The 20,559-nt window shown below is 35.7% G+C and overlaps 1 protein-coding gene and 1 long non-coding RNA gene across 2 annotated transcripts; both read right to left on the reverse strand.

Annotated features, from left to right (window-relative positions):
• Nucleotides 1-362: 362 nt before the first annotated feature.
• On the reverse strand, nt 363-1,680 carry LOC126912786 (uncharacterized). Its single transcript, XR_007707434.1, has 2 exons — nt 1,119-1,680; nt 363-969 (listed from the first exon to the last, which is right to left on the reverse strand). It is a non-coding gene; the product is annotated as an uncharacterized LOC126912786 (long non-coding RNA).
• Nucleotides 1,681-14,616: 12,936 nt separating this feature from the next.
• LOC118269789 (uncharacterized) lies at nt 14,617-20,145 on the reverse strand. The gene is made up of 3 exons (XM_035585101.2): nt 19,454-20,145; nt 18,313-18,493; nt 14,617-16,393 (listed from the first exon to the last, which is right to left on the reverse strand). Exons 1-3 carry the CDS (start codon nt 20,102-20,104, stop codon nt 16,122-16,124), a joined length of 1,104 nt encoding a protein of 367 aa, XP_035440994.2. The 5' UTR covers nt 20,105-20,145; the 3' UTR covers nt 14,617-16,121.
• Nucleotides 20,146-20,559: the final 414 nt, after the last annotated feature.

A 20,559-nucleotide genomic window follows, 5' to 3' on the forward strand; every position in this document is an offset into this window, starting at 1 on the left:
TGGTGTTGCAGATGTCCATGGCTAGCGATTTATTATAGTGGGTGATCTGTGTATTAATTTCATTTTTCATTTATTTATTCCTATCCCGTAAAAATAGCTTACGTTGAGCTTGGCGGTCCCGAGGTATGTGACGGGCATTTTATAACTTTTATACAATAAATTGGTGTATATATATAGAAGTTAATTTACAAAACTAGATTCGTATTCCGAACTAGCTTTTGCCCGCGACTTCGTTCGCGTGGAATAGTGACTTCCGGCAAATTTTTGGTTTTAACCACATAGTTCCCGATCTCGCGGGATCTCTTCAAAAATGAGATGTGGAAGATATTCCAGGGAACTCTTCAAAAATCAACATAATGAGCTCTGCGTTTGAATTTAATAGATGTATACTCACTTAGGGCATTGAAAAAATAGTTTAAAAACGGACTTAAACTAACTTAAAACTAAAGAAAGCTACGAATTACGAATTTATAACAATTAAAAAAGAAACTATATTACAACCTATCCTCTATGCTATAATAACCAAGCTTAAACTAAATAATTTAAAAGAAACGACTTAAATCTAATCTAATTAATTTATAAATTAGACTTACAATTTTATTAAAAAAACTAACTACAGTAACTACTAATAATCGATATCAAACTAAACCTACGTTAAATAGTTTAACCAAAAAACCAGGAAAACCCAACAAATAAACTTATTAATTGACAAATACAACGAAACCAATTTAGAATATACGAAACAGCAGGACCACTACAGACAAATAATCATACGACTGATAATACACTTTTTCTACGATAGTACCGAAGCGCTCGGCCGATACCCAACCAAATGAATGTAACGAAACCATAGCGCGATCTATTTCGATCTATCGAGGATAAAGACAACTTGGATTATTTATTTATACTCCGTTCGGGCATTTTCTTTGTACTAAAAGTTTAATTATATTGATATTATTTTTTTCATACCTTTTTACTATTTATTTACTTTTTTCGATGAATTAAAACAATAACATGAACCGAAGTCGTGTAACGATCGACATAGAATTATCTATACTCCGTTAGAGCATTTTCTTTGTACTAAATGTTTTATTATATTGATATTATTTTTTTCATACCTTTTTACTATTTATTTACTTTTTTTCGATGAATTAAAACAATAACATGAACCGAAGTCGTGTAACGATCGACATAGAATTATTTATAAATAATTTATTTCTTATTTTTATTTTTTGATTTTTGAAATAAAAATATATCTATGTCCTTTCTAAGGTTCTAAACTATATCTGTACCAAATTTCAACCAAATCCGTCAAATAGTTGCGGAGATTAATGGTATAAGCATAGAATGTTCGACGTGATTCTTTAATTTGACATAACTTTTTTATTTATGAACCGATTGACATGAAACAAACACTAAATGTAAATTTAAGCATCCCACAATATATTCGTGAAAACCGCATCCAACTCGGATCAGCCGTTTCTGAGATTAGCGCGCACAGACGAACAGACAAACAGACAAACAGACAAACAGACAAACAGACAAACAGACAAAAAAAAGTTAATTACATTTTTGGGTTCGACATCGACATAACAATAACCCCTGCTATTTTTTTTATTTTTATTTTCAATGTACAGACAGCACTTTTCTACGATTTTATTATATGTATAGATAGATAACAAAGCCGGCTAATTCGCCGAGAGAGTTGTAGTCATTAGCGCTGCGCTACCTGTAGCCAGTACTAAACTAAAACTAACTGAATTAGTCTGATTGCACTGTAACATGGGACCGTGGACAGTGGACACAGCTCAATTTATTCGAGTTGGTATGTTGCTATGAGTTCTTTTAATTATATTTTTTTTTGGTACAAACCGGTAAACGAGCAGACGGATCACCTGATGGTAAGCAATCGCCGCCGCCCATGGTCCGATACATCAGAAGCGTTACAAGTGCATTGCCGGCCTTTTGGGGATTAGGAATTTAAGGGTTCTTGGAGAAACTAGGGATTGGTAGGACAAGGAAGGGGTTTTTGGTTTTCAGTAACTTTACACACACAACGAAATCGAAGGCAAGCGTTGTTTCACGTCAGTTTTCTATGAGGCCGTGGTATCACTCCGGTCGAGCCGGCCCATTCGTGCCGAAGCATGGCTCTCCCACACTAGAAAATTCTATACCTTGTTAGAAAAACACCGAGCGTCCTTAACAAAAATAACAGAAACATAAAAATATACTTCACTGTCAAAATAAGCGTGCCTGATTTATTTAATTTATCAACAAGTCAATATAAATATTGACAGTAAAATGTATTAACTTCGGCTAAAGTGAATGAGGCACGGTTCACTGAAAAATATGAGAAATATCAATTACACAGGACTCTGGGGGACGATGCCAAGTATGCCAACTGTCCAACTTTGTATCGAAAATGTTTTTGACAACGACATCGATATTATTTATTTATGGGAACGAAGTTTCTGTACCCTTAGTACGAGTTTGCTTTACGTTTAAAGTAATCATAACGAGAGAGTGTTCGGCGCTCTGATTTGCCAGCTCGAATAAACCAACCAATCAGAGCGCCGAACGCGCTCTCGTTTTATTCGTAAAGCGAATTCGTACTAAGGGTACTGGTTTACTTATGGGAGAGGAAGATACTTTTCTTGTCAGTGATCGGCAGTGAGTTAATTAAATGGCTATTTTTAGATATACACATTACGGCACGTAATGCTACTGTATATTGTACACCCACTTTTTAACATTTGTGTTATAAGTACCATGTAATAGGGGGTGAGCTTATAGCCGTATTCTGGCAAAAATGCCAGACACTATGAATTTTCCACTACATATTCATCAGAGTCCGGACAGCTGTGTTCTCTGATCAACCTGATCCACTTACTGCGATCTCCTACCATCTCGGTCACTTTCCTTTGTCCCTTAACTTTAAATAATGTATCAAGTAATGACATTAGATGGATCATGTTTAACTTTCTCTTTAGGGTTCTGTAGTTTAAGAAAAGGTATTTAAATTCTCCTATATTAAGTTTTACAGCTTGTCCAACTCGAGAACTGGATTTACTTCATGATTTAATGAGATTAATCTTACACAGTTTTCAATTCGGAGTTTGGAAGTGATGTGGCGACACTGACAAATGACAGATGACAGAAGTCGCACATAGACTATCGACAAGCAAATCAACGGATGACGTCACAAATATCCTGCATCGCACATATGAAGTTTACATGCGAATTAAGACGGATAGAAAATCCCAACGAACAACAGTTGGGCAGAAAGCCCGCCAGGCTGATCACCTCGCCTGGTCGGAGGATCCTCCTTTTCTTAGGGAACTTTACTCGCTGTTCCCTAAAGTGGTGACCCCGACGTGATTGAAACCAACCTTCACGGAGCAGATCAGCACCGTCATCCTTATCGCCATCTCCCTCACCCATCACTTCTCCGCTGAGCGGTAATTAAGTCGCAGCCAACCAGCATCCTCGGCCTCATCAGGGACCACCACACGCTACATCGAAGATATGCAGCCTGGTTCTTCCCTACGGCCTCATCAGCGTCTAGGCACAGCACTCTCTGCACACGGTCTGAGGACGTCTTCCTCCCGTCAACGCAGACGCCAGCCACTACGCACCTACCCTCGCAGCATCTATTCCCCGACTCACCGTGGGACACTGCGAGCCTCACTACTCCGACTCACTGGAGTATCACCCTGCACCGCTCACCCGACTCACTGGGCATTCAGCGGCACAGTTCCGACTCACTGGAACTAGGGAATTTCTACACTGGCTCTGGCACCGCTCATCTCAAGCATCGACAGCCGTCTCAACAGGATCGACCTCTGGTCTTGGGGGAGTGATGTGGCGACACTGACAAATGACAGATGACAGAAGTCGCACATAGACTATCGACAAGCAAATCAACGGATGACGTCACAAATATCCTGCATCGCACATATGAAGTTTACATGCGAATTAAGACGGATAGAAAATCCCAACGAACAACAGTTGGGCAGAAAGCCCGCCAGGCTGATCACCTCGCCTGGTCGGAGGATCCTCCTTTTCTTAGGGAACTTTACTCGCTGTTCCCTAAAGTACTATGGTATAGTGTCACTCCTATTAGATGGAACTCTTAACGTAGTTGAAACAGGCGTTTCATTATATGTAAATGCCCCTTTGGGGGACAAAGGCGCTGTGTAGGTAGCTATAGTATCTACATATCAACTAAATTCTTGTTTACAAGCAAAAAACATGAAAAAAGTAATACAACTTTGTATTCTCAAGGAACCTTTTAACTTCCCAATCTTGATAAAAAGGAACTAAGATAGGATATTTCCGAAAATTCTTCCCCAGTTCGAAAAAAAGGGGCCTTTATCGTCAATCTTTGTCGAAGTTTTGGAAAACTGTGTTTGTAATCTTCACGCTTCGTTAAATTTTCTTTGGTAAGCAGGCGTATCTTTCGATTGATTTGAGATTGATCAAAAAATTAAAAAAGTATGATGAATTTTTGGGTTCAAGAAATGAAAGAATTATTCGCAACGTCACGCCTTTTATCCTCGAAGGGGTAGGCAGAGATGCACATTACGACACGTAACGTCATTGTACACCCACTTTTCACTATTTGTGTTATAAGTCCCATCTAAAACCCCTAACAGCCTATTGTTGTGTACCGGGCATGATTCCAGACTCCGTGCTACTGAGAAATTTTCTAAAAACCGAAATAAGCCTAGTAATACTTTGCCCGACACGGGAATCGAAACCGAAACCCCTTGCTTGGCAGTCACAATTGCGACCACTCGACCAACAAGGCAGTCTGAAAGGATTATGATCTGTAAAATGTTTAAATGTCTACTTATCTTCAAAATATAAAAAAGCGTGTTAAAAAAATGAATTCAGAACAAAAAGTAAGATCTCTACAGGGTATCCACCATGATCTCCATGCTTGGCGGGCAACTTTTTAATCACAGTTAACCCATTTATAGACATAACCCTGTTTCTAAAAACAGTCAAAACATTTAATTTATTATTCCAATAAGTTTTTGAATAAAATAATGTTCCATCTCCCTCCAACGTAAATAAGGTAGCTGGACCAATTTATGGCGCACTTAGGACATACGGAACCTTAGCAATGCGCCCTCCTTTGTTTTCAAAATTGAAAGTTATTTGGTTAAGAGTTCTCTTAAAGAAATGAATATTATTTTTTTTCCGAGTAATTTACTTACTTCTGTTTACTTCGTTTTATTTGTGAATGTTTTTGTAACACTAAAAGCTTTTTATTTTATTGTGTTAGAGTATTATAATTTCTCTAAGAATGAATAATAGATAGAATTGAAGTGTAGGAGGGCCATGCTTCGGCACGAATGGGCCGGCTCGCCTGGAGTGATACCACGGTCTCACAGAAAACGACGTGAAACAACGTTTTTTTTTTATTAAGAGGGAAAATCATCCAATGACTTCTTCCGCCGTAGGCGAGGTGAGTCCCTTTCAGTCCCGGTGTCAGACTCTTAGTGACTAAAAACCACCCCGTTCCTACTCCTGCTTTTCGAGTTGAAGCCCCAGTGAACCCGATAGGTAGTCCGCGTCGTGAAACAATGCTTTCGTTGTGTTTCGTTATGTGGGTGAAGGTAACGGCGTGATATAGGTTACTATTTACATCTAACCACTCCAACGAAGCTCTGTATGGAATGCTAGTTAAAAGTTAAATTGCCAATCTATCAATACGATCAAAATCCCAATATGAATATGAACATTTGTCTGAGTAAACATGGAGTGCACTCCGATGGCACCAGCTGGTGGAGCCGGCAGCCATTAGCTCCAATTACTCCACAATCGATCGTCACCTCGCCCATGTATGCTTTTATATATCAATAGCGATAGTTTACTATATTGGTGCAGGGTGCTGTCGTGTTTTACGATGATTTCAAGACTGGCTGATGAGAATAAAAAAAATAGGGCAAATTTATTTTTAATTTAATTTATAACAATACTACAGGCTATAAAATGTTACGCCTATGTACGTGTCATGTCTATGTACGCTGAAGGTAAAAGTACCTTCATCGATACATAGACTATACAACACAAAAATAATTATTCAATTCGGACCAGTAGTTCCGGAGATTAGCGCGATCAAACAAACAATTTAGTTTTATTATATTAGAACACATTTAATATCTATTCTTCTATATACTTCTGTAGAGTATTCTTCTGCTATTTGGGCCCATTTCTTTTACTTACTTACTTATACATTAGAACTCCCCTCTAGTCTTCCAGGTAAATAATGTTTGCAATTGACTGCTGTGCGCCGTGTAATAGCTGGTTACTTTCATGAATATTTTTACGTGATCCACAAATTGTTGTTCCGGGTTCATTCGACTTGTAGGTAGGTAACTTGTGTTCGTAAAAGGGTAGATGATAAATTTTTGTTATATTTTAATGTCTGTCTTGTAGATAATTTTAAAATATTAGACACGTATTTTTTTATTTTCTTCCGTAAGAAAATACAAATACTTTGGAAGATATTTTGATTTAAAATATCGCGTGACGTCTCTTGTAGGTACGTTTTATATGTAGAAACTAGCTTTTGCCCGCGACTTCGTTCGCGTGGAATAGTGACTTCCGGCAAATTTTTGGTTTTAACCACATAGTTCCCGATCTCGCGGGATCTCTTCAAAAATGAGATGTGGAAGATATTCCAGGGAACTCTTCAAAAATCAACATAATGAGCTCTGCGTTTGAATTTAATAGATGTATACTCACTTAGGGCATTGAAAAAATAGTTTAAAAACGGACTTAAACTAACTTAAAACTAAAGAAAGCTACGAATTACGAATTTATAACAATTAAAAAAGAAACTATATTACAACCTATCCTCTATGCTATAATAACCAAGCTTAAACTAAATAATTTAAAAGAAACGACTTAAATCTAATCTAATTAAAAAAAAATTAGACTTACAATTTTATTAAAAAAACTAACTACAGTAACTACTAATAATCGATATCAAACTAAACCTACGTTAAATAGTTTAACCAAAAACCAGGAAAACCCAACAAATAAACTTATTAATTGACAAATACAACGAAACCAATTTAGAATATACGAAACAGCAGGACCACTACAGACAAATAATCATACGACTGATAATACACTTTTTCTACGATAGTACCGAAGCGCTCGGCCGATACCCAACCAAATGAATGTAACGAAACCATAGCGCGATCTATTTCGATCCCAACGCCATCTATCGAGGATAAAGACAACTTGGATTATTTATTTATACTCCGTTCGGGCATTTTCTTTGTACTAAAAGTTTAATTATATTGATATTATTTTTTTCATACCTTTTTACTATTTATTTACTTTTTTCGATGAATTAAAACAATAACATGAACCGAAGTCGTGTAACGATCGACATAGAATTATCTATACTCCGTTAGAGCATTTTCTTTGTACTAAATGTTTTATTATATTGATATTATTTTTTTCATACCTTTTTACTATTTATTTACTTTTTTTCGATAAATTAAAACAATAACATGAACCGAAGTCGTGTAACGATCGACATAGAATTATTTATAAATAATTTATTTCTTATTTTTATTTTTTGATTTTTGAAATAAAAATATATCTATATCCTTTCTAAGGTTCTAAACTATATCTGTACCAAATTTCAACCAAATCCGTCAAATAGTTGCGGAGATTAATGGTATAAGCATAGAATGTTCGACGTGATTCTTTAATTTGACATAACTTTTTTATTTATGAACCGATTGACATGAAACAAACACTAAATGTAAATTTAAGCATCCCACAATATATTCGTGAAAACCGCATCCAACTCGGATCAGCCGTTTCTGAGATTAGCGCGCACAGACGAACAGACAAACAGACAAACAGACAAACAGACAAAAAAAAAGTTAATTACATTTTTGGGTTCGACATCGACATAACAATAACCCCTGCTATTTTTTTTATTTTTATTTTCAATGTACAGACAGCACTTTTCTACGATTTTATTATATGTATAGATGACGCACTTACTCCCACTCCTAAACCTTACTTCGTTTTATCTAAGTATTGTTGTCTTGTATCACAATATTTTCATTAAGTACCTAACTGACGGACTTTTAATTTTCTTACCCCGTCTTAATCCCTATTGAACCCGCGATTGCCACAGGAAAAAATCGTAGTTTAAAACTTACTTTTGACTGCACGGTTTGTGCAGTGACTGGGCAACCGGCTACCGTGGAATGTGTACCGGGTTCGATTCTCATACGCAGCAACTCTTTGTATGGTCCACAAATTGCTGTTTCAAGTCTGGGTGACATGTACATGTGAAATCGTATGTTTGTAAACGCACCCACGACTGGGGAGAACGATCGACTTTTTTAAGAAAAAAAAAAAAAAAAGTTTTTTTGTTTGTGAATAGCTTTAAGTTTTATTCTTTCAGCAAATATACTTACGGCATCTTACTTTATAACTTGCAATATATCATTTACAATATTAATAACACTTACGTGCCTTATAACTACTCCGTAAGGTTCCTCTCAAAGCCCTTTATGGCCTTCGAGGATCGAAGTTACTCTTAACGGTCCTAGAATTTAATACCGTACACATTTCACCCCATTTTAGACTCTATAATATTGGGATAGAAGTTAAAATATCATGCTAACACCTCGGTATCAATGTTTGGGTAAGCGTCGTTCAAAAATCAATGGGTAAGTGTAACGCGGTTAATTTTCCCGGTTATAGTATATATTTAAATATATAGTTTATATTTAAAAATGAAAATGGATAGGTATTTTGGAAAAATGGAAGATATGGTTTTGCGTCAGCTGTTTATAATTATCGGTCATTGAATGCCATAGCATACAAGATTATTAAAAGACTTACGACTTACGTTTATTACCTATATTTATATTTTATTTATGAAGGTTATTTTTCTTTTACAGAAAACCAGTTACATAGTGGTGTAGAATAAAATTCAAACAAAAAAAAATACAAAAGAAACATCATCTTCGCCTTTTGAGCAAAAATATCATGTTTTAATCCAACAGGAAAAGTATGGAATTATTCATAAACAAAGAACGTTTTAATGTCGTATTAGTATCGCATAAATATCATTTTAAAATTTCACTTTTCATTTCTTTTCTGGTGTCTATGAATTATTTATAGAGTATTATATTTCTGGAACATTAATTTTGAAATATTTTGTTCAGTTCTCTTTGGTGGTCGGTCAACCGTGATGCTGTGGTCGGAAAATGGAAAATTGGGTCATAATGAAATAAAATTTCATTACTATGTATTGTTATTCATTATTGGCTCGTTATTTCTGTTTAAATAATGTTGAATTAATTTACAATTCATTCAATATTTGTGAAGCTACACTAACAGAGGCCGGACAGTGGCACTCTCTGATAAACCTGAACCTTTTCAACTGCAGTTTCCAATCCCCTGCCATGGGTGAAAATTATGATAAAATCCTCTTATTGTATTTCAGAAGAGGACTGTTGTTAATATTAATGAATTTCATTTACTTTATCTATAATGTACACAATACAGAAGGGGAACCTAATGCCATATGGTATTCTCTACTAGTCAACTTTAAGGTTATAAAAAGGGTGCGAAAATAAAGTACGGAAAATTGATAAACCGCAAAGAGAAAAATATATTAATTTCGTATACATATTTTACGTAGAAGTAAGTATTTTTTTTTTTCACATAAAGTTGCATGCTATGGATGCGTGCTTAGGATGTATGCTTAGACTTCTCTACTATCGATACATCGTATACTCAAGCTGCGTATCTTCCTCGCACAGCTACATAGCTTAGTATCAGTAGAAGCGGTCACATACTTTCATAGTTTAGCTATTACATCTGAGAACTATGCTTCGAATATGAAACAACGTTAGCATTTCAAGTATTTCGCTATGTGAGTGAAGTTATTTATAGCCCTCAGACTCTTCATAAAACACAGCAACACACTTATAACTCCTCTGGCGTTTGGGCATAGCTCATGATCACTTGCAGGTGATACGTGTGATCGTAACCCTATTACATAAAAAGATGAAAAAGCGTCTTAAGTTTTAACCAACAGCTACTCAATAATCGACCTTGTGTCTGCAAAGTTAAGTTTTGTTCACAAATAACTTTCTTGCTATCAACTTAGATCATCTTCAACTACATAAAACAAAAAAACTGGAGTTACCACTCCATTTTAAGTCTTCACAGTTTGTAGTTTAAGTTTAAAATCAATAAAAACTTTGTAGTGCTGAACATTAAACAGTTTACAGTGCATCGCCGTCATCTGTTGCAAGTTTAAAAAAGTTTTATAATATTAAAAAGTAAGACTTGAAACTTTATCATAGTTGCAACGATTTATTGTTGAAAACGAGGGTTGTTTTTTTAGGGTTGTGTAAGTAATAGAAGCGATCTGTATTTTACTTGTAGGTTTTTTTGTGTGGTTGTTGATCAGAGGGAGATAATTGCATTAGATATATAAGGTGATCTAAAATTATTAGCCACGGCTTTACTGGGAGGTATTGTTGTTTCCAGATTACAATTTGATAACATAAAGAAGTTTAAATAATAATTGACTCTACTTTGTATAAAGTGGTTCACAAATACGCAGGACGCGTCAAAGACAGTGAAAGAGATAGCTCTTTCGTAACAAACTCCTAGATTTGGCATTACTACGGAATCCTCATTCTTCCTCAAACTCGCCCTTGTCCAATTTTTTCTCGGTGTATTTAAAAAGTTTCCTCCTTCAAGTATCTCATGAACTTTGAAACCGTTCTGTCCGCAATTTAACGTAATATTATACTTTTATCATATTAGTTGAAATTTACTTTTCACTGCATTTTATAAAGTTTAAGTTTGCACATCAATTAACTATATATGTATAATCAATATATTAGAAAATATAATAATATCTTAAGAACTTCAGAAATATCCTGCGACTACGTAATGCATCTCCGAATCTATGACTTTGATTTGATATTAAATCTTAAATATTAAATCAATTTCGTAATACAATGATGTAAAGTAAATAACGTAATAATTGTTGTTCTAATTTGAACACTCTTTACAAATACGGGTTGTATAGAAACGCGTACAACTGCGTATCCACATCGTACGCACGGCATCATGAGAAATGCGTACGATGCGTACGATACGTGCCTGTGGACGCTTACCTTTATAACAGCCGCGTCGCATGTCTGTAGCATTCCTAGACAACCTACAACATTACAGCTCTTCTGTGGTCAAAATACATGGAGCTGAACCCACAAAATTGAATACTTGATTAATTTCCTAATTTATTTACTTGAAAATATTATATATTTTTTTATTTTCGGTTTTTGTAAAAATATTTAGTCTATTTATGCTTCTGTGGACGAGTACTACTTGTAGTTTCATTTAAATTATATGAGTGATCTCCATACTGTATAACGATATAAATAATAACGAAGTAACTACACAAATTAGTTTAACAATAGTCTGGTATCTTGTAACTATACATTTTCACATTACGTCCATTTCCACACACACACATCTACACATATACACACACACACAGGACCCAATAAGTAAAGTCACTTGACATTTACAGACCGTTTTCTTATTAACTATTGATAAAGAACAGAAAGTACCGCTAAGTACCACTAAGTGCCATTACGTAGTTTTTCCATTATTTGCGGAGTCGGATAATAGCATTATCCTTACTCAATACACGTCTCCAGAATTTAATATCTAAGATGAAAAGCCTAACTTCGTGAATACACCACAAGTTATACAGGGTGTAATTGAAAAAAGTAGGTCTAAATTGTACCGTCTTTAAAACAAAGTATTTACAGTGATACGAATTTAAAGACGCCTTGATGTCTCACTTAACAAGGTTTAAGTGTATTTATTAGAATAGTATTCCTAGTGTAAGTAGCTCTATTGCTACGGAAAAGGCTAACTTATAGCCTATCTCGTGGAAGTGAGCAAGCTAAGTGATGAAACTACGTTCTAAGTACTAACTCATCACGCTAAATTCGGTATTCAAAACATTATTACTTAAGGGACACTAAAGTTTTGGGTCCAATTTTCGGATTCGAAAATAGGATTTTTTAGATTTTTTAATAATTTTCAGTCAGTCAAGAATTGCGCTCGGTATATGGCTGTGGCTCACCCTCTATTAAAAGGGACTTTTAGAACAAATGGTGAAAAGTTGATGTACATTGTATAGTCGTTTTATCTAAGCATTGTTATCTTATGACGAAATTAAAAAAAAAAAACGTGTCTAATATTTTTTTCTATACTTAACTGACGGACTAAATAGATTTTAAATTTTTATACCCCGTCATCATCCCTATTATACTATTCTTTAGTTTATGATTTTTAACTAAGATAATTTATATTAATTATATCCTCATAAGACCGAATAATGCTATTTTAATGACAAAAAATTGTTAACACTCCGGCCCAAGACAGATTTTTTAAATATTAGACCGACATTAAAATTTATTTTTTCTACAACCTGTATATAAAATTCACAACAGCGTGGTTTCTATGCTAAGAATAGGCTCTTAAGGGTTGAACCCGTTTTAAAGATTATTGGTTGGCTTGCACGTGTCTTTTATATTTATAGGCAGCATATCAAGCTAACCTAAATACCTTTATTACATTACCAACTTTATTCTTATTGTATTAAGGTTGAAAATGTGTTGGAGAATTATGGCTGCTTGGAGTGGCTTGAAGTGCTGGTGTCTACGTTCATATTATCTTGTATAGTGGGTTTTTGTTTAGAATCTTTTGTTAAGATTAGTATGTACTAACGCTTTGTTTATGATAAATCAGTTTTATGTATATTCAGTATCTCTATCACTATATGAAAATCACGAACGAGTGCGAGTGTGAGTACGTGTAGCGCCCTTAAGTAACGTCCAGATTTCCACGAAGAACCTTTACCTAACCTACCTACCTATTATAAAAGTCTTATGATTGATACTTCTCAGCACTTCAGACTAAGATTATTATGTAAAAAACCTACCCGTCACTTCAGTTTACTCCCAAATAGATAAAGAATACAAAACGTCTTTCTATAAAGCTAAAAGAGATAATTTCAACACGAGTGCTTCCAAAGAAAACTCCAAACTATTTATAAAGCCAAACTTGTAAAAAAGGTTAGGGTTAGAAAAGACCGTTTCGTTTGGCCTTTTTTCCAAAATTGGCCTACTTTTCATGCAGACTGTGAGTTGGGGCACATTTTGTATTTCAAACAAATTTATATCGTAGTCTTTTTGAGCGTAAATCCTTATTTTTACGGTTCGTGCTTGGCGTCTGTCCTATTTGTTGAGCTAACGTGCCCTATTCGTTAGGATCAAAAATGTTTGCATTCACATTGCTCTTAGTTTAGGTAGATAGATTGTATTATTTTTCAGCAAGTGTGGTGATTAATGCTTCTTCGTGAGAGGGACCTCTGTCTAGCTTTGGAACAGTAATTAGAAGTGTTTTTAAACGGTTTTAGTTAGCTTGCCTCGTGTTTGTGTCTAATTTAGTCACAGCAATTTTACCCTCTTCCTGACTACAGATCGATCTGATGTTTGGTACACACTCTTAATCTTTGCACCACCCAAGGGTCAGACAAGTAGAAAATGCCAACGGCATTATGTCCACCCATGTATTTATGTATATGCATAAAGGTTTTAAATAAATAAATATTGATGACCATACACATTAAAACCGTTTATACACATTTTTGTGTTAATGTTATGTTTTCATAGAACGTAGGTATAATATTCTATTCAATCAAGATACGAGAGTCGTCGGTTGTCAGAATATCGAAATTCTTGTGATCCATCACTTGGTATAGACATTTTCTTACACTGTCTGTATCAAAAAAGAAAATTGAAAAGCCAAGATGTATCACTTAGGTTACCAGTTGAACGAGTGTTCAAGTGATAATCGACATATTGATATTAAATAATAGATACTTTAAAAAAAAATCAAAGTGAGGAAGCAGCCTTATCCAAACCTTTGAGGATCATTTGCTTACCTCCGTTCGGAAAATGTTTCGGAAAATCAACGTGGAAAGCTCGTCCGTTTACCGAAACCCAGCTCCACTCTTATTTATATTTCGTTCAGCGCATATAATCGGGTTGACTTTCTTGTTTATTTTATTCCATTTCGTTATTTATTTTGTAAAGGTAGAAATGTAGAGCTATCGGTTTTTCATACTTTATTCCCAATAAATATATTGTCTTATCTTTACATTAGTGGTTAGTAGTTTATTTGTGTGCTTAGTATCTAGGGTTAGTCGTAGTTAAAAGTGATAAAAATAAACCTATTTAGGTACACCATTTTGAGTGTATGGATCCCATTTTGAGTACTGATCTCTCTCATCTTTTTCACCTTTCCAAAATTGTGAAGTGTGACTAGTATTTTATTAAATATTTTCCCGAAAATTTTATTTTTTTGATACCCATAACATTCCACAATTTGAGCTTAAGCCAGACTGCTTCGTAAGTCGAATGATTGTTAGTGCTACTGCTGAGTAAGAGCCCTCGTATAATTTACCCAGGTTAGGCAAAAGGTGATCAATTTCATTTAATTTTGCAACCATAGCACAAAATCTTTAATCGTACCCAACGTATGACTATGACAATTTTTGACTTCAAATATACATGAAAACGACGCATGCATGTGCTCCAAAGATCACTAAACAAGATTCGGTGTTCTATCTCCCAAGTTATATTCCCCGAGAAACTAAAACCTCGTTATCGTGCCAAACACTGCCAAAAAGCAAACTACACATAATATCGTTCTATTTCGCTGAGCATTTCTATTCTATTCTGTGAGGAGTACAGTTTATATTCCTATTTGACCCATAACTTTGGCATCCTCAGATGTCCGCATTGCACACGAAGTTTAGTGCTTAGATAATGGACATTTCATGTGAAGGATAAATTTCGAGATGGTTTATCTTGCTCTAGAATAAACATCACCATGTGTATTAGTTTTAAAGTTTATCCTTGTATCAAATTTTAGTTGTAAATGAGACTGAATATATGCTACACACTGGTACTTTTAACCTTTTTACTAACATAAAAAAAGAAAAAACTTTTGCGTCAAGTATGAGTATATCGATAGAAAGATCTTTTGCCTGACTTGGGAGTTGAAACCGAGATCCCATACTTAGCAGTAGCACCCGTACACAACATTCGACCACCGAAGCAGTAAAAATATATTATTATGAGTGAAAACCAAAAGAAAACTATATAACATTTTTATTAAAAAAATGTGTAAAAATGTAACAAAGTGCTTATTATCTAAAATCGATAAAGAGTTACTTTTACCCTAGACAAATGGCGTTTGTTGAACGAATGAATAGAAAACTTATGTTTATGGGCTTGACATACGTTCGACATATTTTGTAAAATGTGTCAATCTCCATACACTAGATTTTCTTTTCAGTAGTACTTAAGTGCCATTTTGTCTGAGGGCTGATTTTTCCAAAGTTATCGGAGGATGAATTTTGTTTTTTTTTTTTTTTTAATTTTAGACAGTTTTTTCAAACAAAAATCTGTCAGATGCTGATTATTCTATGAATAAAAAATTAACAGATTGAAAAATCAGCCCTAAAAAGAAGTTAGAAGCTCCTACACTCCTAACTTTCAATGTTTCTTAAGCAGTTATTTTCAATATACCTACTGTGGATTAATTTGGCAACAAGAGACAGATAATTGACATAAGCTCCATTCAAAATGCATCAAGATTCTACCCCTACCAGCCAGTCAAGTACAAGTTAAAGCCAATTTAGAAGTTGACCGACAATTATCCATTTTAAAATGAACAATAGTAGATAGCTTGTCTATCCCAAAAATTAATCGTGCCACTCCTGAGATCCTTGTTGGTGGTCATTAAGTGAAATGTGCACTGGTAACTGATTGACCAATTACAAATATTACTTTAACCTAAATGTGTATTGCGTTCGTAGTTAAAATTTTGTTTTAAAAAGATTTTACATCTGTCGAAAGAACGCAATGCAGAAGAATCATTTTAGAAACATTTCTATTGGACGTTCACCAGAAAATTATTCATCGACAGACCTTAACTTACGACTGTTTTCTTCTTGAACCCTAATTAACGTCTTCAGAATGGGCCTCCGTAGTTTCTTCCTGATACCTCAACCAAGATTTGTCGGTTTTTTCTTCGCACGCCATAGTGCCATTGGGTTTGTTCTCCCCAAAGATCCTTAGAGCATCCAAGATCTCTTGTTTTCTGGGTCGCGAAGGTACTCTGCTGAAGACCACGAGGTCACCAGTGTCACAATCTCTCATCACCAGCAGATTCTTTATCACCAGCCACTGGTCCCCACTTTCCCGGTGCAGAGTTAAATAAGTTGTGTTTTCTGGAAAATAAAGAAGAATTCTGAATTTTGTATCTGATGTCATTTAGTGTAATTATGATGTGAAGGTATTACTTCTAATTGAATGATTAGCTTTTTTACCCGGTGGTTTAAAAGCTCGCTCCTCATGCATGAGGGTACGCTTAGTAGACACCACTGACAAATGGTGAAGGAAAACATCGTGAGGATACCTTTTTTTTTTTTCAGAGGGGAAAATCATCCAATGCTCTCGCCAGGGCAAAGCGAGAGGGAGTGTCAGACTCTTACTGACTAAAAACCACCCCGTTCCTACTCCTGCCCGTCGAGCCGGAGCCCCGGTAAACCCGCTAGGTAGTCCGCAGCTCCGGATTAGGCATCAGCCCTACTGGGCCCCATCTGTGGTGGTCTGATGGCTCTTTGAGGCGCGCGCAGAACGCGACGCGCCGCACGCACGGGTCTGGTTCTGGTCGGGCGGCGAGCTACCCTTGCTCACCGTCCGCAGACCCGCACTTACGGTGGCCGGAGATCGTCACGCGATCCCCGACGCCCGGAGTGTCTTTCGCGTCGGCTGGGGCGTGAGGAAGTTCGTTCCCTCACGCGTCCCGCCTCCTCCTTAGCTAGCATGACTGCTTCGCAGAAGGAGGAGACGGCATCCCAGTCCCCCTCGCTCCGTACCATGGCCTGAACCAAAGCCGGACGCGAGAGGTCGCCGTCGCCGATCACTTCCCTGAGGGCACGGCGGTGTTCAGCCCACGCAGGGCAGACCGCAACCGTGTGTTCCACCGATCGTGAGGATACCTAGGTTTACAATTTTTAATTATATGCACGTTTGAAATCTCCAATCTGCATTGAGCAAGCGTGGCGATGAATGCTTAAACTTTCTGTGAGAAGAGGATTTTAGCGAGCAGTGACCACCTATAGGCTGTTGATGATTAGTTTTTTGATTTCCTATATTAAAGCTCTAATTACGAATTGCATAGTTTGGCTTTTCTCTTTTCTCATGAGATTAGCTTTTCTGCTCTACTAATTCAAGGTCTAATTCTGTTTTGTTCACTATATTTTCAGGTAAAAAGTTTTGTTAAATATGCAAAACCAAATTTTGTACTTATACAATTTTATCCTCTTTTTCTGTAAAGGAAAGATTATCGATCAAGAAGCAGAAGTTGCAACATGAATTTTAAAACAAAACATGACTTCACAAGCCATAGTTCAATAAATAGTATCTTGAAAATTGGGTTCTCGACTGAACGGTAAAATTTAACCGTCAGTTAAATTTAACTAGTCGTTAACGTGTGAAGGGGTCTTAAAGGAAATGCATTACTTACTAAAGGGTTTGCCCTGGCTTATTTGATGCTATCTTAACACGCTAAGATTGGATTAGATTAAACAGCCAATGCCTAGATTAGATTAGTCATTAGTAGTAGATGGTAGCTATGTAATTAAGTTTAGGCTTAGCAGGGAATTACTAAGCCTAATATTCCTAATGCATCTAGTTACTAGAGTGCCTATTTAGGGCTTTTAGGCCATTCTTTTTTAATTCCAATAATTAAAAGGGATTAAAAGACTACGAAAGGAAAAAAATGCTCAAATTAGGGACTCTATTCATTTGATCATGGAATTTTCTTTTTTTTACATAATTGTTCCTTGTATTGTTTTTCTACTGAACGAAATATTTAAATTAATGATAACAACGTCTTCCGAACCTATTATAAGCATTTTGTCCGGAGCAATCCGGAGTTGCAAACAACGTAACAGGTTACAGGGTCCGGCTCAAAGCAAGAGAAGGAACGGTGTGGTTTTTAGTCAGTAATAATCTGATACTCCTCCCGTATCACCCAAGGTGGGAGAACTCATAGGATCCCGAAAAAAAGGGGTGGAGAAAGCCTGTTATTATATATGTCTTAAGGTGTTTAAATAAAAAAACATAGTTTAAGTGTACTTACGACAATGTTCTTCATCAATAATAATGTTATCCATCACGCCTTTGTCACTCTGTGTTCCTTGTAGGAAGTGTCTGCGGGAACCACCGTCCAATTTCTCACTGGATTTTATTTCCAAAAAGCATTTCTCCCAGTGCACTGTTTCATTGAAGTTGCCAAATATTGATGCGTAGCGCTGTTGCTCCTGTGGACAAAGTAAAAGAAAAATTGGTATTGGTTTTGAGGATACAAATGGACTAAGATTGACCGCTTTTGTTCTCTGATTTTTTTACTACTGATGTTATTTCGTTTAATGGTTTTGTTACTGATGTCGTTGATGTTGATGACATCACGACGACAAACTTGATGACGTCAGCTATGACGTGAGAGCTTTGACAATGCGTTTAGAGAATTTCATAAATGACGAGACTCAGAATACATAATTACATTGAAAAATAGTAGACAAACACATATCTAAGCTTTTATTAGAAATGATGACAGTAAAGGTGCTACAACGTTTCCTCGAATTTTAATATCTACATAATTTTTCCAAAAAGATCTATGAGCCTGCCTGAAAAACTTTAGATTACTGATATTATTGGTCTCAATAATCAATACAACGACAAGAAACTACGAGAAATTTTAGTATTATAATAAATTCCCGAACACAATTTATATCCATTGAAATCAATGGAATACCATATATTACAGCTACGTTATATTGGAATGTCAGCCATTCATGACCATTTATCAACACTACAGAATCGAACTCAGAGTGTAACATTACATCACAATAGCGATTTTGTGGAGGGTTTAGTAGAGATGAATTAAATACTATATCTGAATGCAGTAGGTGATTTTGCTGGAACGTGGTAAACGTCCCATTTTAAGTCCTAATGAGATTCTAGTAATTTCTCTGACGTAGGCGTTTCACACGTGGATGGGATGGTATTAAAACATTTTGAAGTGTTTGAAAGGAGTGTTAGTATTGTTAAACACACAGTTTTATTTTAAAGTAATCTACAAGACGGACACAAAAATATAAATTAGTCAGCTACTCTATTAGGAAATTAAGAAATTAAATCTTCTATTGAATTAGCACTCGTTACCATTTAACCACAAAAGTAATGAGCAAAATAAAATAATGTTATAAATGAAAATTTACCAAAAACTTCACCATCTTTATGTGCAGTTTAAAACATTTCAACTTATTCGGCAATCTATAATACGCTACTTGCCACACGTCTGCCATCTTGGATAAATTAAAGGAGTTTCCTTTCTTGTAGTGTGGACATCTTTCCACCAAGTCCTTCGGTGAACTCTTCACTATCTTCATCTTTTTCCGACTCGCGGCCTCAGTGGTGTTCTCAAACTCTAAGTCTATTGACGAAAGTTCATTAAAATCAACATTGTTTTCAGTTGCTTCCACAATCAACTCTCCACTGTTAAAAGTAGTTTCTGTGGTTGTTCCATTATCCTTGGAGGGCTTTTCCTTTGTACCATCTTTCTTTTCTAGATCATTATCCAAAGTTTCAGCACTGATAGTCTCAATAAATATGTCAGTAGTAGTTTCATTCGACTCTGATCCGTTCTGATGCGGCGATGTTGATGAGTCGAAGAATATTGTTTCTGTAATATTCTCAATCAGTTCCGTCGTGGTAAAGTCTTCAAACTCCAGTTGTCTTTTCTCTATGTTTAAATTATGTTCACTTTGGTTTTGGGTTATGTTCACGCTTTTAGCGTTACACTGACAACAACTGATGAATTTTAAAAATATTAGAAAATACAAATTCGATAACGAGTGTTTCCACAACATGACTAGTTTGGTCCACTGACGATTAGCAAATGAGAACGAAACACTTTTCATCGATATTTAAATAATCTAGGTATGATTGTTTTGAGATATTATTTGAGATTAGGTTGTGTTGTGTTGATATTTCGGTAAGAATGAGTAAATAATGGCCCTTTCGAGTGACCACATCCATTGTTAAAGGAAAGTTTACTATATTCGACGACTATTGTTTTTCTTTTCTCTGAGAATCGTATTGTGTGATGTGATTTTGGGTGTAGAATGAATATTGTCTTGGTTTGAGCGTGCGTAGTCGTGTTTAGTGGTGATGGCTTAATCGTGTAATGTTCTTCTTGGTTATATGAATGGCGTTTCTAAAGAGGGATAGGATAGGTGATGTAATTTGACACTGTGTGACGTGACATTCGTGACTTCATCGTCATTAGTGCTAGTTGGAAAGATATCGGTATGGATGTAGAGTA

Source organism: Spodoptera frugiperda, chromosome 30, assembly GCF_023101765.2.
Source record: "Spodoptera frugiperda isolate SF20-4 chromosome 30, AGI-APGP_CSIRO_Sfru_2.0, whole genome shotgun sequence".
NCBI lineage: Eukaryota > Metazoa > Arthropoda > Insecta > Lepidoptera > Noctuidae > Spodoptera > Spodoptera frugiperda.

Excerpts from the sequence above, each read along its gene's own strand:
- LOC118269789 (XM_035585101.2), bottom strand. The coding sequence starts at position 20,104 with ATGTTGTGGAAACACTCGTTATCGAATTTGTATTTTCTAATATTTTTA. Across the intron at positions 18,494-19,453 it reads TAAAGATGGTGAAGTTTTTG|GAGCAACAGCGCTACGCATC; the intron begins GTAAATTTTCAT and ends CTTTGTCCACAG. Across the intron at positions 16,394-18,312 it reads TATTGATGAAGAACATTGTC|AAAACACAACTTATTTAACT; the intron begins GTAAGTACACTT and ends TTTATTTTCCAG.